The sequence below is a fragment of the Alosa sapidissima genome, chromosome 14 (genome assembly GCF_018492685.1).
Source record: "Alosa sapidissima isolate fAloSap1 chromosome 14, fAloSap1.pri, whole genome shotgun sequence".
Taxonomy (NCBI): Eukaryota; Metazoa; Chordata; class Actinopteri; order Clupeiformes; family Clupeidae; genus Alosa; species Alosa sapidissima.
The window spans coordinates 2,356,653-2,379,374 of NC_055970.1; the positions used below are offsets into that span (position 1 = coordinate 2,356,653).

The 22,722-nt window shown below is 40.3% G+C and overlaps 1 protein-coding gene across 2 annotated transcripts in view; it reads left to right on the plus strand.

Moving 5' to 3' along the window:
- The window catches only part of LOC121681543 (carbohydrate sulfotransferase 8-like), an 83,037-nt gene that overhangs the window by 4,313 nt on the left and 56,002 nt on the right, over positions 1–22,722 (plus strand). Inside the window, exons 1-2 of one of the 2 annotated variants that reach the window (XM_042061337.1) lie at positions 10,023–11,581; positions 17,607–17,801. In XM_042061337.1, the coding sequence (XP_041917271.1) occupies positions 11,443–11,581; positions 17,607–17,801 (334 nt within the window). In that variant the 5' untranslated portion in view covers positions 10,023–11,442. Of the gene's footprint in view, positions 1–10,022; positions 11,582–17,606; positions 17,802–22,722 lie in introns of those variants that run through there. The other variant, XM_042061338.1, reaches the window with a different exon arrangement.

A 22,722-nucleotide genomic window follows, 5' to 3' on the forward strand; every position in this document is an offset into this window, starting at 1 on the left:
GCGAGACGGCCACCATTCAACCCGAAAAAATCATATAACCATTTCAATGAGTCTGAAGCTGTTAAATTAAGGTAAATTAAGCTAAAAAAACTTGCACATTAAGCTAAAAAAAACTGCATAGTGTGCCTTTAAAACGGTGATTTTCTCCTCTTCTGTCATATTGTGACGGAAGAACCATGCCAACTTTGGATGCGGTCTTAGTGATACGTTTTGCAATACCCTTGATATACATATCGTTGGAAACCTTAGTTTATGGCCGTTCATGTGAGCACAATAAGTTAATTTTGTACATTTTACCACAGCGACTGGTTTCGCCTTGCAGGGTCACGTATTTCATCAGCACATTGCTTTTTGAGCATTGCACATAACCTGTAGAATTTCCATCAGAATCCAGCACCACTCCAAACACTTTCCAGACCTCTGATTTTTCCACTCCTGTAGTAGCGACGGTGAATTCACCCCCGCCCTCTCCATGATGCACGTTGCATGCAGCAGCCAGGCTCGGACTGGTAATCTGTACAACAACTATTTTAATATATAAATAGAATAAATATGAATAAATAGCAAGAAGCTGAGTTTACATGATTATATGTATTTCTTTTTTGGTCTGCTTGAAAGTGCAGGTATTCTAAAATACTTTTATTGTGGTATAGTCATCTCCTAGGTGACGGGTTTGTTTTTTCACTCTCGAGACTCCACTTGAATGAAATTGATTAGACGTTACTGATAATCCTCTTAAGAAAATGAATACTAACTTTATCTAACTCTAATCTAACTTTTTCTAAATCTATTGATCGTATTGAATCATCTTACCTTTCCTTATACCTATTTTTCTACTGATTGTTGAAGACCTGTGTTGTTTGAACCTCGAACTCCGGTGAGTTAAAATACTTTGCTAGCATTCTGCTAGCGAGTGATTAGCACCGTTAGCTGATAGTGCATTCAAGTCAATAGGATGATTAGCATGCTAGAAAACTGAGCTAACTAATTAAAAACCAATCGGAGATGCTTTTACTTTATTGTTCTTTTAAGTGCTGCTATTGTAATAATATTGTCTTTAAGTATGTTTTTGAGTAATAGAGAAGTTGTTAATGAATATATTGAATTACATGATTTTAAATATATGATCGTTGGTAGTAACGAACTCCTAAGAGATAGGAGACGTTAATATTAGAATGTTTAGAGGAGCGCGCACAGTAGTAGCCTGTGTGTGTGTGTGAGTGAGAACAGCTCCTCTTCTCTCTCATTACCAGCGACGCTAACGTCGTAGTTTGTGCCTAGCTAAGTTAATAGGACTTAATTGAACTGGAATTGTAGTTCAATTGGAATTTAATGATATCTTACGACTTTGATATTGAATATATATCCTTAATTGTATTCTCAAACTGCTGTATGCAGATTGTTTTTTTATGTACACTGGAACACTGGATGGCGAGTCAGTCCCCTTGGATCGATTGAACTGTTCTACCCTTTCATACTGGATAACCAACCCCTTGAACTGCCCTTTCATACTGGATAACCAACCCCTTGAACTGCCCTTTCATACTGGATAACCAACCCCTTGGATCTGTTCCCTGGATACAGATAAGCCTTCACACATACACTGGCATTGTACACTCACACCACCTTACCCGGGTATTTCTTTTCTTTTGGACATTTGAGTTTTTAACTATTGATTTGATACTTTTTAAGAGCTCTTTTATTATTTTATAGGGTTTTGTATTTATTTACTATTTATTTTCTATTTACTAATATTTCCTCTTCTTTTCTCATAGAGAAAATATATTCTTGCATTTAATAAACCTGCATTATTTATTTATAACATTTTACATACTGGTGTCCTTGTCAATTTACTCCCCCCTTAATGCCGAACCTAGAACTGGCCTAAACTTAACAGTAACTCATAGAAGCACCTCCTTTTACTTTAAAGTGCAATTTATTATTAAGTAGAGTAGAGGGGTGCTACACATCCATTTGGGTTGGGGGGTGACAGGTCAATCATTTTGGCCTCTTCATGACAGGTTCAGTCTGTGTTACGATCGCGCCCCCCTGCCCCACCCCTCAAGTGGATTTGTCCAAGCAGCCACTTGGTTTGTGGGGAAATAGCCTACGAGTCCATGCATGGTAGCCTAGGCTATATAAGTGCCCTCCGCTGGCTGGTGTTCATATCATCACAGTTTAACCGTAAACAGCAATCAGAGGTGTCTAGTTTTATTCCATAAATATATTGTTTTTATAGACGTTAGTTGCACGCACTACGAAGAGCTTCCATTTACTGCACCATGTAGGCTACTGTAGTGCGCTTTGTCTGTCAACATAAAAACAACTCCGTGTAGCCTACAATTTTAGCACAACTTGGTGGAAAAGTGTAGCACAGGTTAAAGAAAACCTATTCATGTTTGGACTCAAAAGGAACTTCAAAGTATTTCCCATATAGTAGCCTTTTAGCTCACAATGACAGTGAAAGTGAAACTTGGAAAGTGGAAGTCTCTCCACCGAGTGTTACATTAGATGCACAATCATTTGCGAGTCGATGCACGTAAAAAGTATCAACTGGTAGTTTAGTAACGAAGGTAGCCTAATTTTGCAAAATGTGATGACGGCACACAAACTTGGGCAAAACCGTTTAGTATACACTTGTGGTGATAGCCTACAGTTAATGTGAATCGCTGACTATAACCAAAGTAAAGGAGAAGATTTGCACCAAATAAGTCTAAAGGCTGTGGTTGTGTTTCTACATGTTGGCACAAATCGTAATTTCTGTCAACTATGACGATCTCCATGCATGTTCAGTAGCCTATATTTTTCATTTAGTCAAGCAGTGACGTGGTTTAATGCATGGGGTAACATGACGCGAGACAGACAGAAGATGAGCCTGTCTTTAGTAGCCTATCCCTGAATCCTGTCCCTCTCAAATCACTTTAAAATGGTGTGATTAGCAACCAGAATAATAATAATAAAAAAAACGGAGAGACCCCCCCCCCCCCCCGGACCCCCGTGTTATTGTGATTATAATAACCTATAGGTCCAAATCTAAATGTTTGGGTTCAGTTTATGAAGTGTTGCTACAGCATGATACTGTGTGTTCGTTATTAATGGGGGGGAATCAGGGGGAGATTTTGGTATCGGTGGGCTTGTGTGTGTGTGTGCCCAGGAAAAAATGTGTACTGTAAAACTGTAAAATGTCACAGTAAAACAATGAAATGTACAGTTCAACATAAATTTCTTATAGTTCTACCATTGCCTTTACAGTTCGACCATGAATATCATAACTTGACTATGAACTCCCATTACTATGAACTTCATGGTCGCATGTCTGATGTGGACTTTAAAGTTTACAGTTAATAAGTAAAGATGATGAGTGACTGCAATTTGTTTATAGTCAGACTGAGGTCTTCATAATTATGAGGTTTACATCATATTTAAATCACATTTCTGGGATAAAACCAGACTGTATGAAATAAAACATGAATTCCCTCTTTTTATATCCTTCACATTACATTCCTGTGCTACCTCTACTTTTAAGCCTATGTCATGTTTGATGGTCATCAAATAGGCTATGTTTACTTACTCTCATAAAGTTTAACAACATGACAGAAATGTTGTTAAACTTGTTGTAGAAACACAACCACAGCCTTTAGCCCTATTTGGTGCAAATCTTCTCCTTTACTTTGGTTATAGTCAGCGATTCACATTAACTGTAGGCTATCACCACACGTGTATACTAAACGTTTTTGCCCAAGTTTGTGTGCCGTCATCACATTTTGCAAAATTAGGCTACTTTCGTTACTAACGGCTCCCACACTAGAGTGTGGCTACCCGTCGGGCTCGGACAAATATTTAGAAATTGTGGTCGGGTTCGGACACATGGGGGCGATATGCATTGGAAGCTTTACATTTAAATTCCTTATTATGTTGGGTAACCAACAGGTCTGCTTTACATGATGCAAACGTTTGTTTTTTGAGAATAAAGTAAAATGTAAAAAAGACCTAATAGCTTTCTTCCTGTGTGCAAGATTTGTTTATCGTATTGTTTATCAGGCATGCCGTCTGAAATGCACTCGCGTTGTCACGACTACATAAACAAATGGTTATGCACATTTCGCACATATGCACATAAGCACAGTCTTGGGTGACGTTAAAAAAAGTTGTTAGCCTATCAGGAGATTTTAAGATTATTTGCGTTGCATACTGTGGTAAAGACATACAGTGGGCAGTGCTTCGAATTGGCCAGCTTCACTCGCGGTCCGCGCGTGGGATCACGCGGTATCACGCGGTATCACGCGACTTTAATTTGTATTTTTCCAGTGAGACGCTGCAACAACCCAAACAACCGGTAGATGGCTCAAGTGAGCAGGGTGTCTCGTAAAAAGAAATGGAGCCTGGAAAACCCTACGCAGACTTCACTACAGACTTTAGCAGACTGGTTTAGAAATAATGTAATAGCCAGAAATATGCCTGCCCTAATAAAGAAATATTTGGTTAACTGCGAGTGAATCCCGTTTGCAGCCGTAGAGACGCAGGACAAATTAAACATTCTGGTTTTCTCCGAGTGCAACGATGATAGACAGACATCATTTGGACAAAATATAGAGTATTAACCTCCATTGCTCAGCCAAATGCCTTCCTGTTACGTCCTGTTATCACTGAGTTAGGCCTACAGGCGATAAACGATTTTTGATGGTCACAAGTTTACTTCATTAGGGACTGTTCGTTAGGCCTATTTATTTAAGGGGCTACCGGAGGAGTTTGGGGAGCATTAGTCCAAAAAGACGTGACCCTCCCTCGCCAGCAATACATTTTTTTCTATGACCCTCCAAAGTGATTATGAAAAAATCACTGTCAACTTTTTCTGGGTTTATCGCCTACTGTATTTTAACGTTTTCACATATTTGGCCATAAGCCGTTTATCATAGGCTATCACGAAACCAAACTACAAAGGCGAACACTTTAACAGGGGGAATTAATTGGGCATGAATCATGCTGAACGATATTTCGCTACCTTAGAATAATAAGGTTCTATCTGCGTTTTGAGTAGGTACAACCGGGACGATTGAAACGGGGACGAATGAAACATTCCGGTTTTCTCCGAGTGCAACGATGATAGACAGTCATCATTTGGACAAAACATGGAGCATATTAACCTCCGTTGCTCAGCCAAATGCCTTCCTGTTACGTCCTGGTATCACGGAGTTACGAGCGATACTTCATTAGCGGTTTATTTTTTTGGATTATTAAAGAGTGTTTTTCATTTAAAGGTTTGACTTCGTGCTTATTCAGTAGAGCATTTAGTGCTCTCCCCAATCCCAGACGTTCACATTGCATGTTTGTTTGTAATGGATGCAACCGCGAGATAGGCTATGCGTTTGACAATAAGTTGTTAACAGAACCAAGACATATAGCCCAGCAGCAATCTAGTGACTGATCGTTATTTATTGAAGGGGCCACCGGAGGAATTTTGAGTGCTTCAGTTGGAAGTTGCATGACCCTCTCTTGCCTGCTAGAAATTGTTCAATGACCCTCCGACAGAATTGTTAAAAAAGACATGACCCTCCCCTGCCAATTGTCTTCCGCCCGCGCCACAGCCACACACTTTGTGATAACGTTCTTAAATCAATCTTTCCCGTGAGCTTGCATACCAGTCCTTCCTTTTCAAATGTGTTGCGCCTGTTTGCACAATTTCACAAATAATCATATGTGATTAATAGTATGACAAATAATCCCTGTGCACGGGGACCGAAACAATGCATGCCAACTTTTCCCGTGTTTATCACGTATTTTAACTTTCCCCGCTGTCTTGCCGTTTTAATGTTTTCCCGTAGAATATCCTATATTTTAATACTCTCATAACAGCCCTGCCATCGGGCCTGTCTCTGTGTTGCCCTGTTGCTACCCCTTGCCCTTCCAACGAAACAGATGTCTTCAAATCATCGTTTTCCTTGCTTGAAGGCGAACTTAGAGTGATGTTAACCTATTTAAGTTTAACGGCGCGATTGCCGTGAGAGCACGATTCATTGGCGCTTGCATGTTCGGCCTTATGTCTACGTGCGCACCTGAGGCTACTCAGCTGCAAGAGAAATAATTTCCCCTCTTTGTATGTTCACTGCAAGTTGGCCTACCATAACTTACTAACTCTGCACTGTAGACTGGCTATTTATATTTTTCTGTGAAATAAGCAAATGTATTTGTTCAACCTTATGAAGCAGAATTACGCATAGGGTACTTGGAACATAATACATTTGACAAAGGACAGATGAATGTTGCTAGTGACAAAATATTAACTTTCAGTGTTTTACGATGTCATTGTCACGGGGAAGTGTTTTTCCCCATGCATTTATTCTAGGTTACTGTCAGTGACTGCCGTGAGAGAAGCGGGTTCTGTGTTTCGTTCATGTCAGTGACTGACGCGAGAGAAGCGGGGTCTGTGTTGTGTTGCGTTGCGTTAATTTATTTTCATTGGGCATACCGTGCCGTGCCGTCCACAGCTCTTCAGTTCTGACAAAGCCAAAATTACTCCTTTTGAAACAATGAGTGCAGAAAGGGGGGGGGGGGTGTCCCAAGCAGCTTTCAGCCATAAGGCTACTTTGAGAACATTTTAATTCACCCGACACTAATATTCAAAATGTTGAAAACTATTTCGGCATAGCCTATAAAGCAGTTTAATTAAATGGAATGTTAGTTGTAAACAAACGAGCTACTTGGTGAGGTTTGGCCTCACAGATGCGCTAGTGCCTTAGATGGCAGGAAAAATCTTCACGATAGGCCTATTAACTAACCACCCGATTCACGTTGGCTGGGGGGAAGGGGGTCCATCAGACAATTGTGCCCAGTTAATCCGGCCCTTCCCCCAAAAAATCACACCTTCCCACCTCTGACAGCTTAAAAGAAGTCAAGAGGACTCCTTACTCACAGACCTATTCACAAACCTGCGGTTTTGAAATCCTATGCAGCTACAGGAGCTTCCAATCGCGAGGAAGCAATTTTGCATTGTAGGCATAACTAACATGCAATAACGCCGCCAACAACAACCAAAACTAGGCTAATCATTGTCAACATGTAAATTAAATGTAACATTATTGTGAATCAAATTAAAATGTTCTCTTTTGCAAACGTAGGCATAGTAACAGAATAATTTAATAATGTTACAAGATACTACATCAATCCGTGTGTTTCATTGGGCTACTAGGCTATGTGTTTTGCCTTGATTCATTTAGGCTAGGCCTTTTTATTCAGGGGCCATATTCACAAATAATTTTAAGGCTAAAAGTAGCTCCTAACTGGCGAATTTAGGAGCAACTCCTAAAAATAATGGGCGTCACTCCTAACTTTAGGACTCCTAATTTTTTCACAAAAAGTAATTCACGAAGCATTTTAGACCTAAAAGTAGCACCTAAGTCTGGGACAGCGTAAGTCGAGAGGACTCCTAACTCACTAAGACCTATTCATAAACAGCTTTTTTTGTGGCATTTTACGTTGCGATGTTTTGAAATAGCCTATGCGCAACAGGAGCTTCCAATTGCGAGGGAACAATTTTGCATTCATAAAGTAGTAAGATAAAAGCCTTTGTGAATAGCCTACGGCCCCAGTTATTCATCATCTTCCGTCCTTGTGTAGCGCACGCATTCTGAGACCTGTCACTCATCATCGTAAGGGAGGTGTTTGGAATCATGCCCGCGTTACAATCAGCCAATCAAGGTGGTCACGCTTGCCCATTTACCCAAATTAATGGTCGAATATTACTGATGATCATTGTTATTTAAGAACATGCAGTGTGCGTAGGGTACCAAAAACATCTTGCTCGTAAAAAAGCATCATAACGCACATTCTGGCGGGTCTGTTATTAGGCTGCGCAAACCACATGCCTTTATTTTGGGCAAGCCTGCATTCATTCAACCTTTATTTATTCTCGGAGGGTCATTGAGGGAAGCCCTCATTTTCAATGAAGCCGAAATTACAGAAGCGAAGCAAAGCGCTCCACAAACGAGACAACATTCGAGGCCTTCTGTTGAAGAATTTTATATAAAGCCTGCGCTGACAGTAATCCTCCTGCCCCTGATAGGCCTACCACAGCTGTGGATAGTGTGGAATGTTCAAGTAATAACACAATCCAATGTGTGTCTCAATTGTCCCCCGCTGACCACCTCACACATTTCTCTAGATTTTGCAACGAACTTACATGACACAATGCCATAAAATATGCCAGTTTTAGGACACAGAATAATGTTTGTAATGATACCAGGTAGGCCAGGTATTGTCGAAGGTGCATGGTGAAATGAAATTCTTACTTTGGAAAACAAACATTTGCCGATATCATCGCCGATCATCAGAATATTGCAATAGATTCTGTGTTCTGGACTGCAGGTAACTTGTTAAGCCAGTGGTTATCAAACTTTTATTTCATTCCCCACTTTGATCAAGGGGCATGACTGATGATAGTGGAGATAACGTGTTATCCCGAGGCTTTTGCAAGTCAGCATCTTCGACGGTAGTCTATTAAAATTTAAAAAAAGTTTTCGATGTCCCAAACGGAGAGCCATACTTTATTGTTTTTAACGACCTCTATGCTACTCACAAAAATGTAGGCATGGGGACATGATGAAGTAGGTTATCCAACTGTCGTGTGTTAAATTATTGTGATTACGAGCCAGTGGTTTTCAAACATTATGTGTGACTCGGACATTCGCAAAATGAGGACCAGTGTTTTGTCAAATTGCAAATAGCTATTCGTTTTAACTTTTTTTTTTTATGATAGTAGCCTATACAAAAAGCACTTTATACTATCTTAATATTGGAATATGGGGAGGGAAGTGGCGCGTCTGCAGTCAGCCAAATATGAATGTAATTCTGCGGCATAAAGCAGATGTAATTGTTTATCGTACAGAAAAATAAAAATGACATGTCAAGCAGTCAATTGACTACATTGCAGTCAAGAAGTAGGGCAAATTAATTTACGAAACCAAAACGTGGGTCATAGTTGTCTAAGCCTCTATTGCGTAGCCTGTTAAAAACGTCGCCAGATAGTATTAAATCGGCAACAACATTGTTTTCTGCAGAAGCCTACCCAAGGCTACAGATTCATTCTGAACAGTTATTTCTCTACTGGCTCAATTATCACACCACTGTTTTGATTTGCGTAGTTGCGTTAACCCCAACACTGACAATAATGTAGACAGCAAATTTCGATTTCGATTTTCGTGTAGTCAAGCCTTAAGCCATACCCAAGTAGCCTAAATCGAGGTAATGTTTAATTATGCATGATTTATTTTGTTATTGAATTCGTAGGCTGGGATTACTCTCGGCAACAATTATGTAAGGGACGGCAGGCAGAGCGATGTACAGTGGCAGAGCGACGCACAGTGGCTGAAAGTGGTACTAAAGCTTCTCGCAGCTTCACGCCGCGTAATGCGCGAATGAAGTGGTCATTTGAAAGCGATGCCCACTGTACATGTAGGCTACCGGTAGGCTATAAGGTTGTCTCGTTCAACTGGATGAGGATTTCCTCGAGTTGCCCCAATTAACGTCGATGCTGCATATGGATCAGTGACAGAGGCACTTTAGTTTCAACGACTGTTGCAGTTCATTTTTAAGACTTTTCGTCAATGGTAAGACAAGAATTCTATTTCAATAGGCTATGCTTGCTTGGGCCTCTTTTGTTAATGTGCGCTGTGTGTGACCTGCGTGCGTGCACGCTTATCTGATTTTGTAGACAATTTGTTGTGTGTTCCGTTTAATGGGCTAAAAAGACAGGCTATCCACAAACGTGAACGTTTAATCACTAGCATGGGAATAACTGAGGCATCATCTGCGTCGGGCTCGGGTCGGGTTCGGACATACAAATGAAAATGCCTGTCGGGTTCGGACGCAACTCTGTCGGACGCGGGCCGGGTTCGGACAGAAATTTGCGGCCCGATCCGCACTCTATCCCACACACAGCTGCGTTCCGTCAACGCATGCCAGTGGGTGTTCCCGACGGTAGCTATGCAAATGACTTGAAGTAAAACCGTAGTGTGATTGGTTGGTGCCGTAAGTAGATTGGCTTGATTGGCCGGTGCCGTCTGTCAGTGCAGCAACAGCTGAACTCCTCAACGCGAGCGGCGGGAGAAACGCGACGCAACGGACCCACAATTCAGTACGGCAACGGATCATGTGAGCCCATGTAGAGTGAATGGGATGCATCTCCAGCAACGCGATGCACGCAGCTGTGTGTGGGAGCCACTTTCCGACATGTCCCGAGGGGATGGTAAAACAAAAAGGTTGGATCTAACACTTGTAAGTTGGTCACAATGTGGCATACTGCTGCAAGAAAAATAAAAAATGGTTTACATATCATGCTGTCCTTCCAAAAGGGTAATGAAATTGGCGTTTTTATGGTTTTTGGGTGATTTTAGAGCTGAATATAGAGAATTGCTTAAGGGATATCACCGGGCACCCTCCCTTGGCAACAAGAAACAGCAAAGAAAAAAACTTTAACCGACAAAACCAGGTTCACCAGTACTTTTATTTTTCTCATGATTGAATTAAAAGTCTTAAGTCTTGTTGAAGCGATTGGCATATGCAATGAGGACGGTTCAGCCTCTTGTGATACAGGGTGAGACTAAAGCATGGCTATATACTGTACAGTGAGGAACACTGTAAAGGCAATAGATTTAGCTTTTATTTCTCATTAATCTAATGAGAAACCTAAGTATGTTATATGTTTTCACCTCACATAATCAGATACATAATCTGTACCTACATTTTTTTTTTTTTGGTATAAATGAGTCTTCCATATTTGCAAATTACCTCAGTCAGTCCCATTTTATCTGTCACTTGCTGCTAGTCTGTCGCGTCACTCGAGTGTAACAATATGACAGGTTCGCTCATATGGCGCCCTTCACAAAATTTCAGGTTTCTGGCGAACAGGTGCAGCAAGGTCATACTCCATTGGTAAGGAGAAAGTTGAGCCACCTGAGTAAACCATTACTAGCTATTGTTACTACTACTAGCATATTGTAAAGTATACTTTACATTAAATTATATTACATTTACATTACATCTCCCCATTATGTTAATGTTATTGTATATATATATATATGAGTATATGAGTATATATAATGTTAATATATATATACTCATTTGTGTGCAGCTCTGAAACCTGAAGATGCTTTGCCATTTCTCCTGATTTAAGTGAATAATTGTGCTATGCCTAATATGAAATACATTTACCCTCATGTAACACATTATGAAACACATTTACCCTTGTCACGACTCCACGAAACCCCTTGCTCACCTCATCACAGCAACCACAACAGCAATCATCAATCAGATCCAATTCCCCTGTTTTCTAATTGGTTCCATGGTCCACTTACCCTCATCTGTGTTCTAATTATCCTCCACACCTGAAGGCCACTCCCCAGCTGAACTGAATCCTCGTTAGCCAAGCTATTTAAGTTGGACCCAAACATGCATTCTTTGTCTGGGGTGGGAATGGCGGCGACTGGAGGAAAGGAGCGTAGACGTTTGTCTGGTGATCGTGAGCTACAGGCGGTTGGCAGCAACTGGACTGTGAATGGTCAGACGTCAGGAAATGACGGATCAGGAAGTGAGGATGGGGAGATGGATGTTGGACGCGGGAGTTTGGATGAGTGGAAAGTAATCAATAGGAAACGGAAAACTAAAGATAGAGACGAATCAGATTATAGTGACATTGATAAAGAAATAAAAACGGTGAAAAGGAGTGAAGATGAGTTCAAGGTGTTTATCAAATTGTTACAAGAGGGGACTACTTTTAACGAGTGGAGTCCAATCCAACTAACCAAAAGTCTGCGATATGCAAGGGCAAACAAAGATGTAGCAAATGTAGTGGTGAACATGAATATGGAAAGTGTGAAGAAGGGGCAAAACTAAAATGTTGCAACTGTGGAGGAGAACATAGTGCAGCATATGGAGGTTGTGAGGCTAACAAAAGAATGCAGGAGGTACAGCGAATTAAAGTAGTCCAAGGGGTTTCCTATGCAGAGGCAACTAAGAAAGTCCCAAGAGGTGTAGGTGTACCGGTAGAAACAATAAAGGATGGGACTAAAGATGTAAAGGAATGTGTAAAGTGTGATCAACTAAAAGAAGATACGTTGATTGTGAGTGAAGGTGATTTTGTGCTCTTCATGGCTGAGATAATCAATTGCTCAGCACAGACCACTAGTAGAACTGAAAGAATTAAAATAATTGTAAAGTCAGCTGAAAAATACCTGGATGCAAAGGGGAATGCCTTGGGAAAGAGTAAGAGATATTCTTAATGATGAAACACAACAATCACAGTCATGGAGTGGGCCTGTATAATGGTTTTAATTATACTTCAGTGGAATGCTAGGAGTTTAATTGCAAACGGCCAAGAATTCAAAAAATATGTTGAAAATTTACAAGAGAAACCTAATATTATTTGTATACAAGAAACCTGGCTAGTGCCTAGGTTGGATTTTGTAATAAAGGGGTATGACTCTATAAGAAGGGATAGGGAAATAGGTAAAGGAGGAGGAGTTGTAATTTTTATACAAAGGGGACTTCAGTATAGAGAGGTAAAGAGGGGGAATGACTTGGAATACATTGCTACAGAAGTATGGACAAATGAAGATAATGTGACAATTATAAACTTTTATAACCCATGTAGACAAGTGGAGATAAGGCAACTGGAGGATATTTGGAAGGATTTGACAGGGAGAATTATCTGGTGTGGGGATTTTAATGCACATAGTACATTATGGGGAGAGAGGGATGATGGGAATGGAAATGTAGTCGAAGAATTTATGGAAGAGAAAGAGTTAGTATGTTTGAATGATGGATCTGGGACTAGAATAGATGTGGCAAGGGGTACAGAGTCAGCAATAGATCTAACTATTGTCACAAAAACCATTGCAGATAGATGTGACTGGGAGGTAGTGAGGGAAAGCACAGTAGGAAGTGATCATTATCCTATTAGAATTCAGATAGGAGTGGAATTAAGAAATGAACATGACATAAGAGAAGAGAGATGGATTTTAGGAAAAGCAGATTGGGGTAAGTATAGAGAAGTAAGTGATGAATTGTTACTATCTATTGATAAAAATCAGGATATTGAGAAGTTGTGTAATGAAATTGGCAGTGGAATAATTGTTGCAGCAGGAGTATCAATCCCAAAAACTAAGCCTAAGACGTTAACTAAAATAGTGCCATGGTGGTCTACAGAGTGTAAGGAAGCAATTAAAGGTAGAAATAGAGCGTTTAAAGTGTTAAAAAGAACACATAATTTTCAGAATTTAGTTCAATATAAAAGATCTCAGGCAATAGTTAGGAAAACAATAAGGCAAGCTAAAAAAGATCATTGGAAAAAGTTCTGTGACTCTATTGGTCGAACTACTCCAGTGGAGAGAGTTTGGAATATGATTAAAAAAATGAAAGGGAATGGAAGGGAATATGGATACCCAGTGTTGGTTGAGGGGCAAAGAACGATCACCAATAATAAGGGAAAAGCAGAGGTTATGGCTAAAACATTAGCCAAGGTGCACAGCTCAGGGAATTTAAATCAAGAAGAAAAAAGAGGTAGAGAAGTTACAATTGGAAAATATCGCAATGTGTTTGACATTGAGGATAGGGAAGAAGGGGTATTGGATGTGTTATTTACGAAATCTGAAATCAATAAGGCATTAAGTAAATTAGGTAAGTCATCTCCAGGGATGGATAAAATCTGCTATTCCATGTTGGAGAACTTAAGTGATAAGGGGAAGGAAGTTTTGTTAAGTCTATATAATAAAGTATGGATAGATGGCTGTATTCCTAGAACATGGAAGGAGTCTATAATTATTCCTATTAGGAAACCTGGGAAAGATCCTAAAATAGCAATTAACTATAGACCTATTGCATTAACATCCCAGATGGGAAAAACTATGGAAAGGATGATTAATGACAGGCTTACATATTGGGTTGAAACGAAAGGATTAATGAGTCATTATCAAAGTGGATTCAGGAAAGGTAGAGGCACCATGGATCCCATTGTATGCCTTGAAGATACAATAAGGAAGGCTCAAGTGAACAAAGAAAATGTAGTGGCAGTGTTTTTTGACATTGAGAAGGCATATGATATGTTGTGGAAAGAAGGTATACTGATAAAGGTTAAAATATTGGGAATAAAGGGACGGATGTTCCAATGGATTAAAGGGTTTTTGTCTAATAGAACAATTCAAATTAAAATAAATGGAGAATTAAGTGAGCAATACAGTGTGGAAAATGGTGTCCCACAAGGAAGTATTGTTAGTCCACTATTATTTTCAATAATGATTGATGATATTTTTAAAGACATACAAAATTCAGTTGGGGTGGCATTGTTTGCAGATGATGGAGCAATGTGGAAAAAAGGAAGAAATATAGATTTTGTGGTGGGTAAGATGCAACAGGCAGTGAACAGAGTCCAAGAATGGGCCCTTCAATGGGGGTTTCAATAGATAAAACAAAGACGTTATTCTTCTCTAGGAAGAAAATAAATGTAGATGTTAAAATCAAATTATCTGGGGCAGATTTAGAAAGAGTGGAATTCTTCAAATATTTAGGAATGTGGTTTGACAAACGATTAACTTGGACAATGCATATACAAAAAAATATTGAGAAATGCAAGAAAGTGTTGAATGTGATGAGGTGTCTGCGTGGAGTTGAATGGGGAGCAAGTAGACCTGCTTTAAAAGCCATTTATACAGGGCTGATGAGATCTGTATTTGACTATGGGTGTGTAGTGTATGGGTCTGCTGCTAAAACATCACTTAAGAAACTAGATGTAATTCAGAACCAAGGTTTGAAGCTATGCTGTGGGGCAATTAAGACCACACCAGTGGCAGCAGTCCAGGTAGAGATGGGAGAGATGCCTCTCTATCTTAGAAGAGACCAGCTGTCTCTTGTGTATTGGACAAATCTAAGGGGTCATAGTGAAAAACACATGAATCAATCAGTCTTATGGCAGTGTCAAGAGAGAGAGAGTTACCTTATTAAAAGTTTTGGTTGGACAATAAAACAAAAGGTAATAAATATGGGAATCAGTGCTCTTGAAATAAGCCCTACAGTGGCATATCCTGTTGTTCCTCCTTGGCTGATGTCAGAGGTTCCAGTAGACTTGGGCTTATTAGAGGAAAAGAAGGATGTTGAAGTGGATCATTACAGGGTCCAGAGTTACATTGCGAGCAAATATAAAGAAGCAGTCATTTTATATACTGATGCATCTAAGCAGACTGATAAGAAAATGGGAGTTGCTTATGTTATCCCTCAATTAAACATTGAATCTGGAAAGAGAATCAATAATGATTTAGCTGTATACACAGCAGAAATTATAGGAATATGGATGGCCTTATTGTGGGTAGAGAGCAATAGACCTAAGCAAGCTGTGATTGCGTCAGACTCTAGCTCAGCTTTAATAAGCCTTAAACGTTGTCACTCTGAGTCTAGACAGGACATAGTATATGAAGTAATGCAATTAGCCAACAATCTGCTTAAGTCTGGTATTAGTACTACATTTATATGGGTACCAGCTCATATAGGTGTAGGAGGTAATGAATTAGCAGATAAATGTGCAAAGAAAGCAGCAGGGAAGTCTGATATAGAGTTGAATATTAAATACAGCAAAGCTGAAGTCAAAAGTATAATCAAAGCTAAAATAAATGAAAAATGGCAATTTGTATGGGATAACGAACAGTCTGGAAGACACCTGCATAGTATTCAAGGAAAGGTGGGGAGGAGCAGGAATACATGCAGAAGCAAGCAAGAAGAAGATGTGGTGTCCAGAATGAGGCTAGGACATACAGGACTAAACAGAACATTAGTTACCATGAAAAAGCATGTTGATGGAATGTGTGAATATTGTAATAGTCAAGAGACCATAGAGCATGTAATTATGTTTTGTCCTGAGTACCATCAAGCCAGACAAAAATTTATCTCACAACTTGGTGAAATCCAGATGACATTAAATTTGAATGATATACTGCAAAGAGAATCAGGTGAAATTTGTTTTTCCTTTTTGTTTTCTTTTTTGAAGGTAACTGGGTTATTTAAAAGAATTTAGGAAAGTGTAGGATGACCATTTGATCCACACTCCAGTCCAGATGGTGGCGGTAATGCACCAAAAAGCTGGTTGCCAACCGCCATATAAAAAAGAAGAAGAAGAAGAAGATTCTTTGTCTGGTCTCGTTGGAAGACGCCTTGTTTCTCTGTTGCTCCAGAGCTATCTTTGTTTGTGTGCGTTTTTGTTTTTGTTTGCTGAAATCTCCTTGGTTTTGTCCAAGTTTGCGGAGAGAATATGCCTTTATCACGGCAGCTGAAGTAGGAAGTGAACAGCCCTGTTCCTGTGTGAGCACAGGTGTTTCTAATTAAGTGTCAGATTCGGCCACAGTTACTTCAACCAGAGGCCTCGTTATTGTTTTTAGGAACACCTGTGGTTTGCCTGCCAACAGGAAATTGAACAGCCCTGCTTCAGCTGCCCGTGGGCTGCCGTGATAAAGGCCTATTAAAGACCTTCAACTTCACGATACTTACCTGCCTCCGATCTCCTCCTCTGTCTGACGTAACAACCCTCATGTAAAAGGGGGGGATAAGATGAACTAAATCTAGTAACACAAAGCTAATGTCTTTATACCTTACTAATTCATCCACATAATCTAATAGAACTTTTTTTTTTTTAACTGAGATAAATAAATTTGATGTGAGACGATTTATACGATTTGTCAAAAAGTACACATGTCTAAATGTGGCTCATCTCACCCCTATTACTCCCTACACGTAGAGATTTCTTGAAAAGCCAAAGTCTGGAGGTTATTTTTGCTCCCAGAGTACATTTATCTGTATTTCTGTCATTTTATTATTTACAGACATTGAACGAAAAGCCTGTTCCCTCCCATAAAATAAATATTTAGGCTTATGTATGTATTTGTAAGAGATATTTTTCAAATCTGAATTTCCTAGTCTGCCCCTAATATGATGACTGGGAAATGTTTTTGCTGTTGGATGATATTGCCATCATATATCTATCAGTATATTATATGTACTGTATTTTGTATTCTACAAAAAAGTTTTTATTTCGCAGAGGATGCCTAGCATTGGGGGAAGTGCTGTAGCTTTTGGAATAAGAATTTACCATAAAGTACACAATGGAACAAACCGTACCATGTCATTGTATAAAACAGTTTGGAAATGTTATTACATCTGGCAAGGGCTAAACTGTCTGCCTCTCACTCCCCATTTTAAGGAGTGCTTTCCTTGTAGACCTGAGCTTTCTGTGTTCATTTGCGGTGTGACGAGGAAAGGCACCATGAAGAGCCTGTCAGGTCTCATCTCAGAGTCATGTCGGGAGATGAGAGGCCCCTCAGTTTGATCCGCATAGAGAGATGTCTGATGTAGTGATGCCTCAGATACAGCTTACGTTAGAGATAGATCACTGTGTGTGTGTGTGTGTGTGTGTGTGTGTGTATAGATGTGTGTGTATAGAGGCTATATAGATGTATGAATAGGTAGAATGTACACTTGTATATGCACACTCATCTGTAAAATCTATCATATGAGGTTGACTAGCAGTGTGTGATCATGCTCATCCACTAAGAGCCTTCCCTCTCTCCCCTATGCAGGCGAGCAGGTGAAGTGTGGCTGGGAGATCAACAACATGTGCTGGACGGAGATGTTCCTACGGGCACGGCGGAGGATGCGCTCGCTGATCTCTGGTCTGCCCTGCTGCTTCTGGTTTCTACTGCTGTTCGGCGCGGGGGGCCTGGTGCTTTTCATCCACTTGGAGGACCTCTCCGAGATGGTCCAGCTGGGACCAGGTGAGTGGGAGGGGAGTGTGTGCTGTCGTCACGCTTGGAGGTAGTTGTAGCTCGTGTAGCAGTTGTAGCCCATGTGACCTGGGTTGAGAATAACACAGACTCAAAATATGTATCTTTGGACATGGGAAGCAGGCATGTGAACTAAGGGGGTTAAAACCAGCCCCGGCCGAGCTCCCCTTGGCACGTCACTGACTCGCCCATCTCAGAGGAGAGAAATGAAAACATTGCTGTCAACAAGCAGCTGAAGAGGAGTGCTTCAGTTGTACCAAACCTAAATAAATGTAGCCGATAATTTGTAGTTAAGATCAAAATTGTTTCCCCCTCATAGATTTTACTGATGCGTTGAATAGAGTAACAAGGCAAAAAGTCTCATTTAGTTCCCTGACATTATATCCTCAATGGTAGTACTGTGTGGAATCAGCATGCAGGCTACTGATTGGTGCATGATGGACTAAGTGTAGTTGAATTGTGTTTTCTAATATTCAAACAATATGATATTTTTCTATCTGAAACTGCATGAAAACAGTATTTTAGCCAGTATTTTCAAAATGTTTTCGCCCCTTGAATCTCTTCTTTCTTACCTCCAAACATTAAACTGTGTACTGTAGCCCCTACATGTACTGTAGGGGCTCCTCAGGTCTCTCAAGGGCCCATCATATGGTTTCCCCATTACATGGCTTAATCGGTGTAAACCAGACAAAATTATCATCAATAAAATAACACTCAAGCAAGATTGGCAATGTGTCCTGAATCATCTGCTTGGACAAATGCCAACTATTGTATTACGAACTGAGGGACAAGGACCTAGAAAGTCCTTGAATTTGACATTGAGGAAAGATTGGGAACCCTGTCTAATTGAGTTTTCCACCTCTGATAATTACCCCCCCCCCCAAAAAAAAAAAAAAAATGGGTGGGTCTCATTACATCATTGTCCAAATCTATGGTGGGTCTCATTACATAATTGTCAAAACTAAATTGATGATCCTTTAAAGGTGCCCTGCCACACAAAACCGTTTTTACTTGTATTTTTTTTAGTATGTCAGGTCCATATGTGTTTGTGTTATGTCGTGAATGTGAAAATGAACTGCTACCTCCTCTTTCAACCCTAGCCACTGAAAAGAAAATGGCGGAGAAATCAGACCAATTACAAAAGCTCCTCAGTCTGACGTGGAATTTAATGAGCTCATTATTATTCATGAGCTCATCCAGTTGAGACCACGCCCACAGAATTCATCTAGCTCAGTGACAGGTTTCGTATGCAAGGATAGTTTAACGTCAACGGGCTTGTGCGCTATGCACAAATAGAACTTCAACAATGCATGTTGCCCAAGAACCCAGAGTTGAGGATCAAATGGCTTCAGTTTATTTTTTTGAACAATGCTAGCACTCCCTAGCCAAGCTAAGTTCATGCCATGAAGCTAAAATTAGTTGATAACAGCTACCATTGCGGCAGTCTATGACCAATGCCCAGTCCATAAGTAAAACGCTATTGTCAACTCAAGGAAGTGAAATGTTATACAGGTTTAATGCACTCACTAGCCTAGCATGTTTTATGCCCATTTGGACAATGCTAGCACTCACTAGCCAAGCTAAGTTCATGCCATGAAGCTAAAATTAGTTGATAACAGCTGTCATGTTATGGCCAAAACCGACTAGCTGTTAGCCAATCAGAGTCAAGCAGCTTAGCTTGTTGAATATGAATGAGAACTGGCACAAATCGAGCTGAGTCTTCCAGCAGGCTTTCTATACCGCGCTAGAATGGCTTGAAAGGTAGGTAACCAACCTTTGTTCACACATTCCAAAAAAAACATTAACATGTGAAAGGTCAAAGAAAGTGACTGCACAAATGCAGAGAAAGAAGTTTTTTGTTTACCTTCAGTTCATCGTGAACATTTTCAAAGGCACACAAGCAGTCTGAGAAAGTAGTTTCCGGGAAAATTCCATGGAGGCTGGACTAGGGCTACTGTTTGAATTGAATAGATTTCTTTCAGTTCATTTGGCATTAACCAATGAGTTCCCTACCTGAGCCTTGCCAGCGTAACCCTGTCTTGGTCAAAACCGACCAAGAAGCAAAAGTACATAGAAAGCAGCAGGCTCATTCAACTTCATGCAGTGCTGCACAGCGTAATGCATGTTTGCATTGTTGTTGCTTCTGTTTGTAAAGTGTTACAATCTCAATAACTGATTTGTTCGTCATTTATCTGTAGTAAATCTGTCAATGCTGTTCTTTTACATTAGTGTAGATATTTTAAAACACAGTTCAGTATGCTAGCAAAAGTCTTCACCTGATGTCTTTATAGTCTTGGAAATGAAACAAGATGGCAAAAGTTTGCTGCATCAAATCATTGTGCACTAGGTTTTTGTTGTTGTTGTTGTTGTTGTTGTTGTTTGCTTGGTTGGTTGTTTGTTTTGTGTCTTGCTTGCTGAAGCATTCCATTCTCTCTCAGTGATTTCTTATTTTCCTCCTATCTGTCCCATAAAGCTATAGTGTGGAGTTAAGTGGATGTCTGTTTCTATTTCCTTCACTCCAGTGTTCATCCGATTTGTTTGGCCTCAGGAAAGTGCCCGGTTCCCCCTGTGCTGAGATAAGTCCTCGCAGTAGTAGTGTATGAAGCCGCATTTTCTTTTCACAGCCCACAATTTTTTCATGATCTCTCCTCAAAAGACTTGTTTTGTGGAGTGGTGTGACGGTAGGAATATCCCAGAGGCGGCAGATTCCGATGAATGGAGTTGCAGCAGCTGCAGTAAATTGAGGGCACAAACTTTGACCTGTTGTTGTGCCTCTGCTGGTTGTATACAGACAGAAACTTATGGACTGCAGTGACCGCCAGTGATGGAGGAAGTACTGAAACTCAGTACTTAAGTAAAAGTACAAATACACAGAGAAATATTTACTTTAGTAAAAGTAAAAGTACCACAATGACAACCCTACTTAAGTAAAAGTAAAAAGTACCTGCTTTTAAATGTACTTTAAGTATTAAAAGTATTTGCATAATGATTTATTCTCTTAATATCTATATTCTAAAAGGAAGAATCAGTATGGGCTGTGGCATTTTAATTAAGCTAGTTTTAGATTATACTTGACTAGATAGTTTTAAGCTAATGCAATTGTGCTTACCATCTGTGGTCCAGTTTACATTCTGACCTACAATTCTAGAGACTGTAATTCTGGTTATTTACTAGGGTGACTAGGGTGAGCCTGAAGTTTAACGGGGTGGACAAGGGAAACGTCGGGTGGATTGTAATGCCAATTATGCTGATTGAACAGAAAAGTTGCTGAGAAAGGTGTCTTTATGATTAGGCTCAGTTTCACTTGCGTAGACGCATAGACATTGAATGAGCGCTCACATTACTACCCCCCAATTGTAGGCTATGCATCTTTATTTGATCACACACAATTAAGGAATATTTCCTAATCTGGAAAATGTTACGTTTTTTCCGGCCACCGGTTCATTAATAGTCTGCCATTCATTTGTGCCGCAAATGATCAGACGTGTCGGAGAGGAGGCCCTAACGCTGCAGATAACAGACAGAGAAAGGCACAGAACACAGTTGCATGTACAGTGTAGCCATGGGTCTGGTGAATATAGCCTACCGAATGCAGATGGCTACAAGCTCACGCTTTGCCTGGTCTAGACTATAATGCTTATGTTTCTAAGAATGCACGTAGCGCTCCAGAATCTTTGGTAGCAACCCCGCCCCCTGGTAAAACAAACATGTTTGTCAGAGAGAAAAAAAAAAACTGATAAAATGTATCGTAAAAAGGAACGATGGTGTTATAGAAATGTAGCGGAGTAAAAATACAGATAATTGCTGTAAAATATAACAGTAAAAGTAAAAGTCAAAAGTATGCACTATAAATTTTACTTAAGTAAAGTACAAATACGTGGAAAGTTTACTTAAGTACATTCCACCACTGGTGACCGCCAGGGGGGCCATGTTGAGTCCGCGCCCCAAATCTTTGGGTGCTTTGGTCTGTGTGACCCAAGTCTTCAGAGCATGCTCTCTACACTACTGTCTGTATTGCTGTTCGTATGCTTACTTGGATGACGATCATGTCATTTAGAGGGGAGGGTTAGAATAAAGTTGTCCTGTCCTGTCCTATTATATATGAGTGTGTGTGTGTGTGTGTGTGTGTGTGTGTGTGTGTGTGTGTGTGTGTGTGTGTGTGTGTGTGTGTGTGTGTGTGTGTGTATCTGTGTATGTGTGTGTATTTGTATGTGTCAACCAAGAGGTAGATGCAGAACCATTGACCCAGTGGCAAATTCAGACTAGACCCTGGCCGTACATTGTTCCTGCGTTACCGTCCATAATTGCAAAGAACTAATTCATCTCTTCATCCCCTTTCCCTCCTGTTAATGATGGTGTGTGTGTGAGGCAGCACAGACTTAGCTACAGCATGTGATCCACCCAGGTACTGCTTTTGCTTCCGCGCACTGTGTGTATGGGTGTGTGCTTGTTTGTGTTTGTGTGTGTGTGTTTGACTTCAAATACAAAAACTGTCCTTGACGCTTAATAGCGTCAGCAACGTAAGGTTAAACTTAAAGTTAAATTTCTATTTAGCAGACACTTGTATCCAAAGCGATAAAGACTTGCAGCGGTGGGTTCACGGAATCGAACTCGGGTCAGTCGGTGACGTTACTACTGCTCCTCCGAGCCCATACACAGTGTCAATCTATTCGATTAAACACACCACAAGTGTGGAAAACCAGCCGGTTGAAGAGGAGTTTAAGTGCATGGAGCTTATTGTAAAAGAACATGTCACCCCTGTCGGGATCTTTGTAGATGTCCCCTGTAGCAAGCTCCCCTGTCTCATCAGCTCTCAACAGGAAAGTAGTCCCCGACCCCCACCCACCCCACCCCCCAGAAAATGACATATTGTTTCCAGCTAGAAGGTAGAAATTTGATCTTTCGCATACAA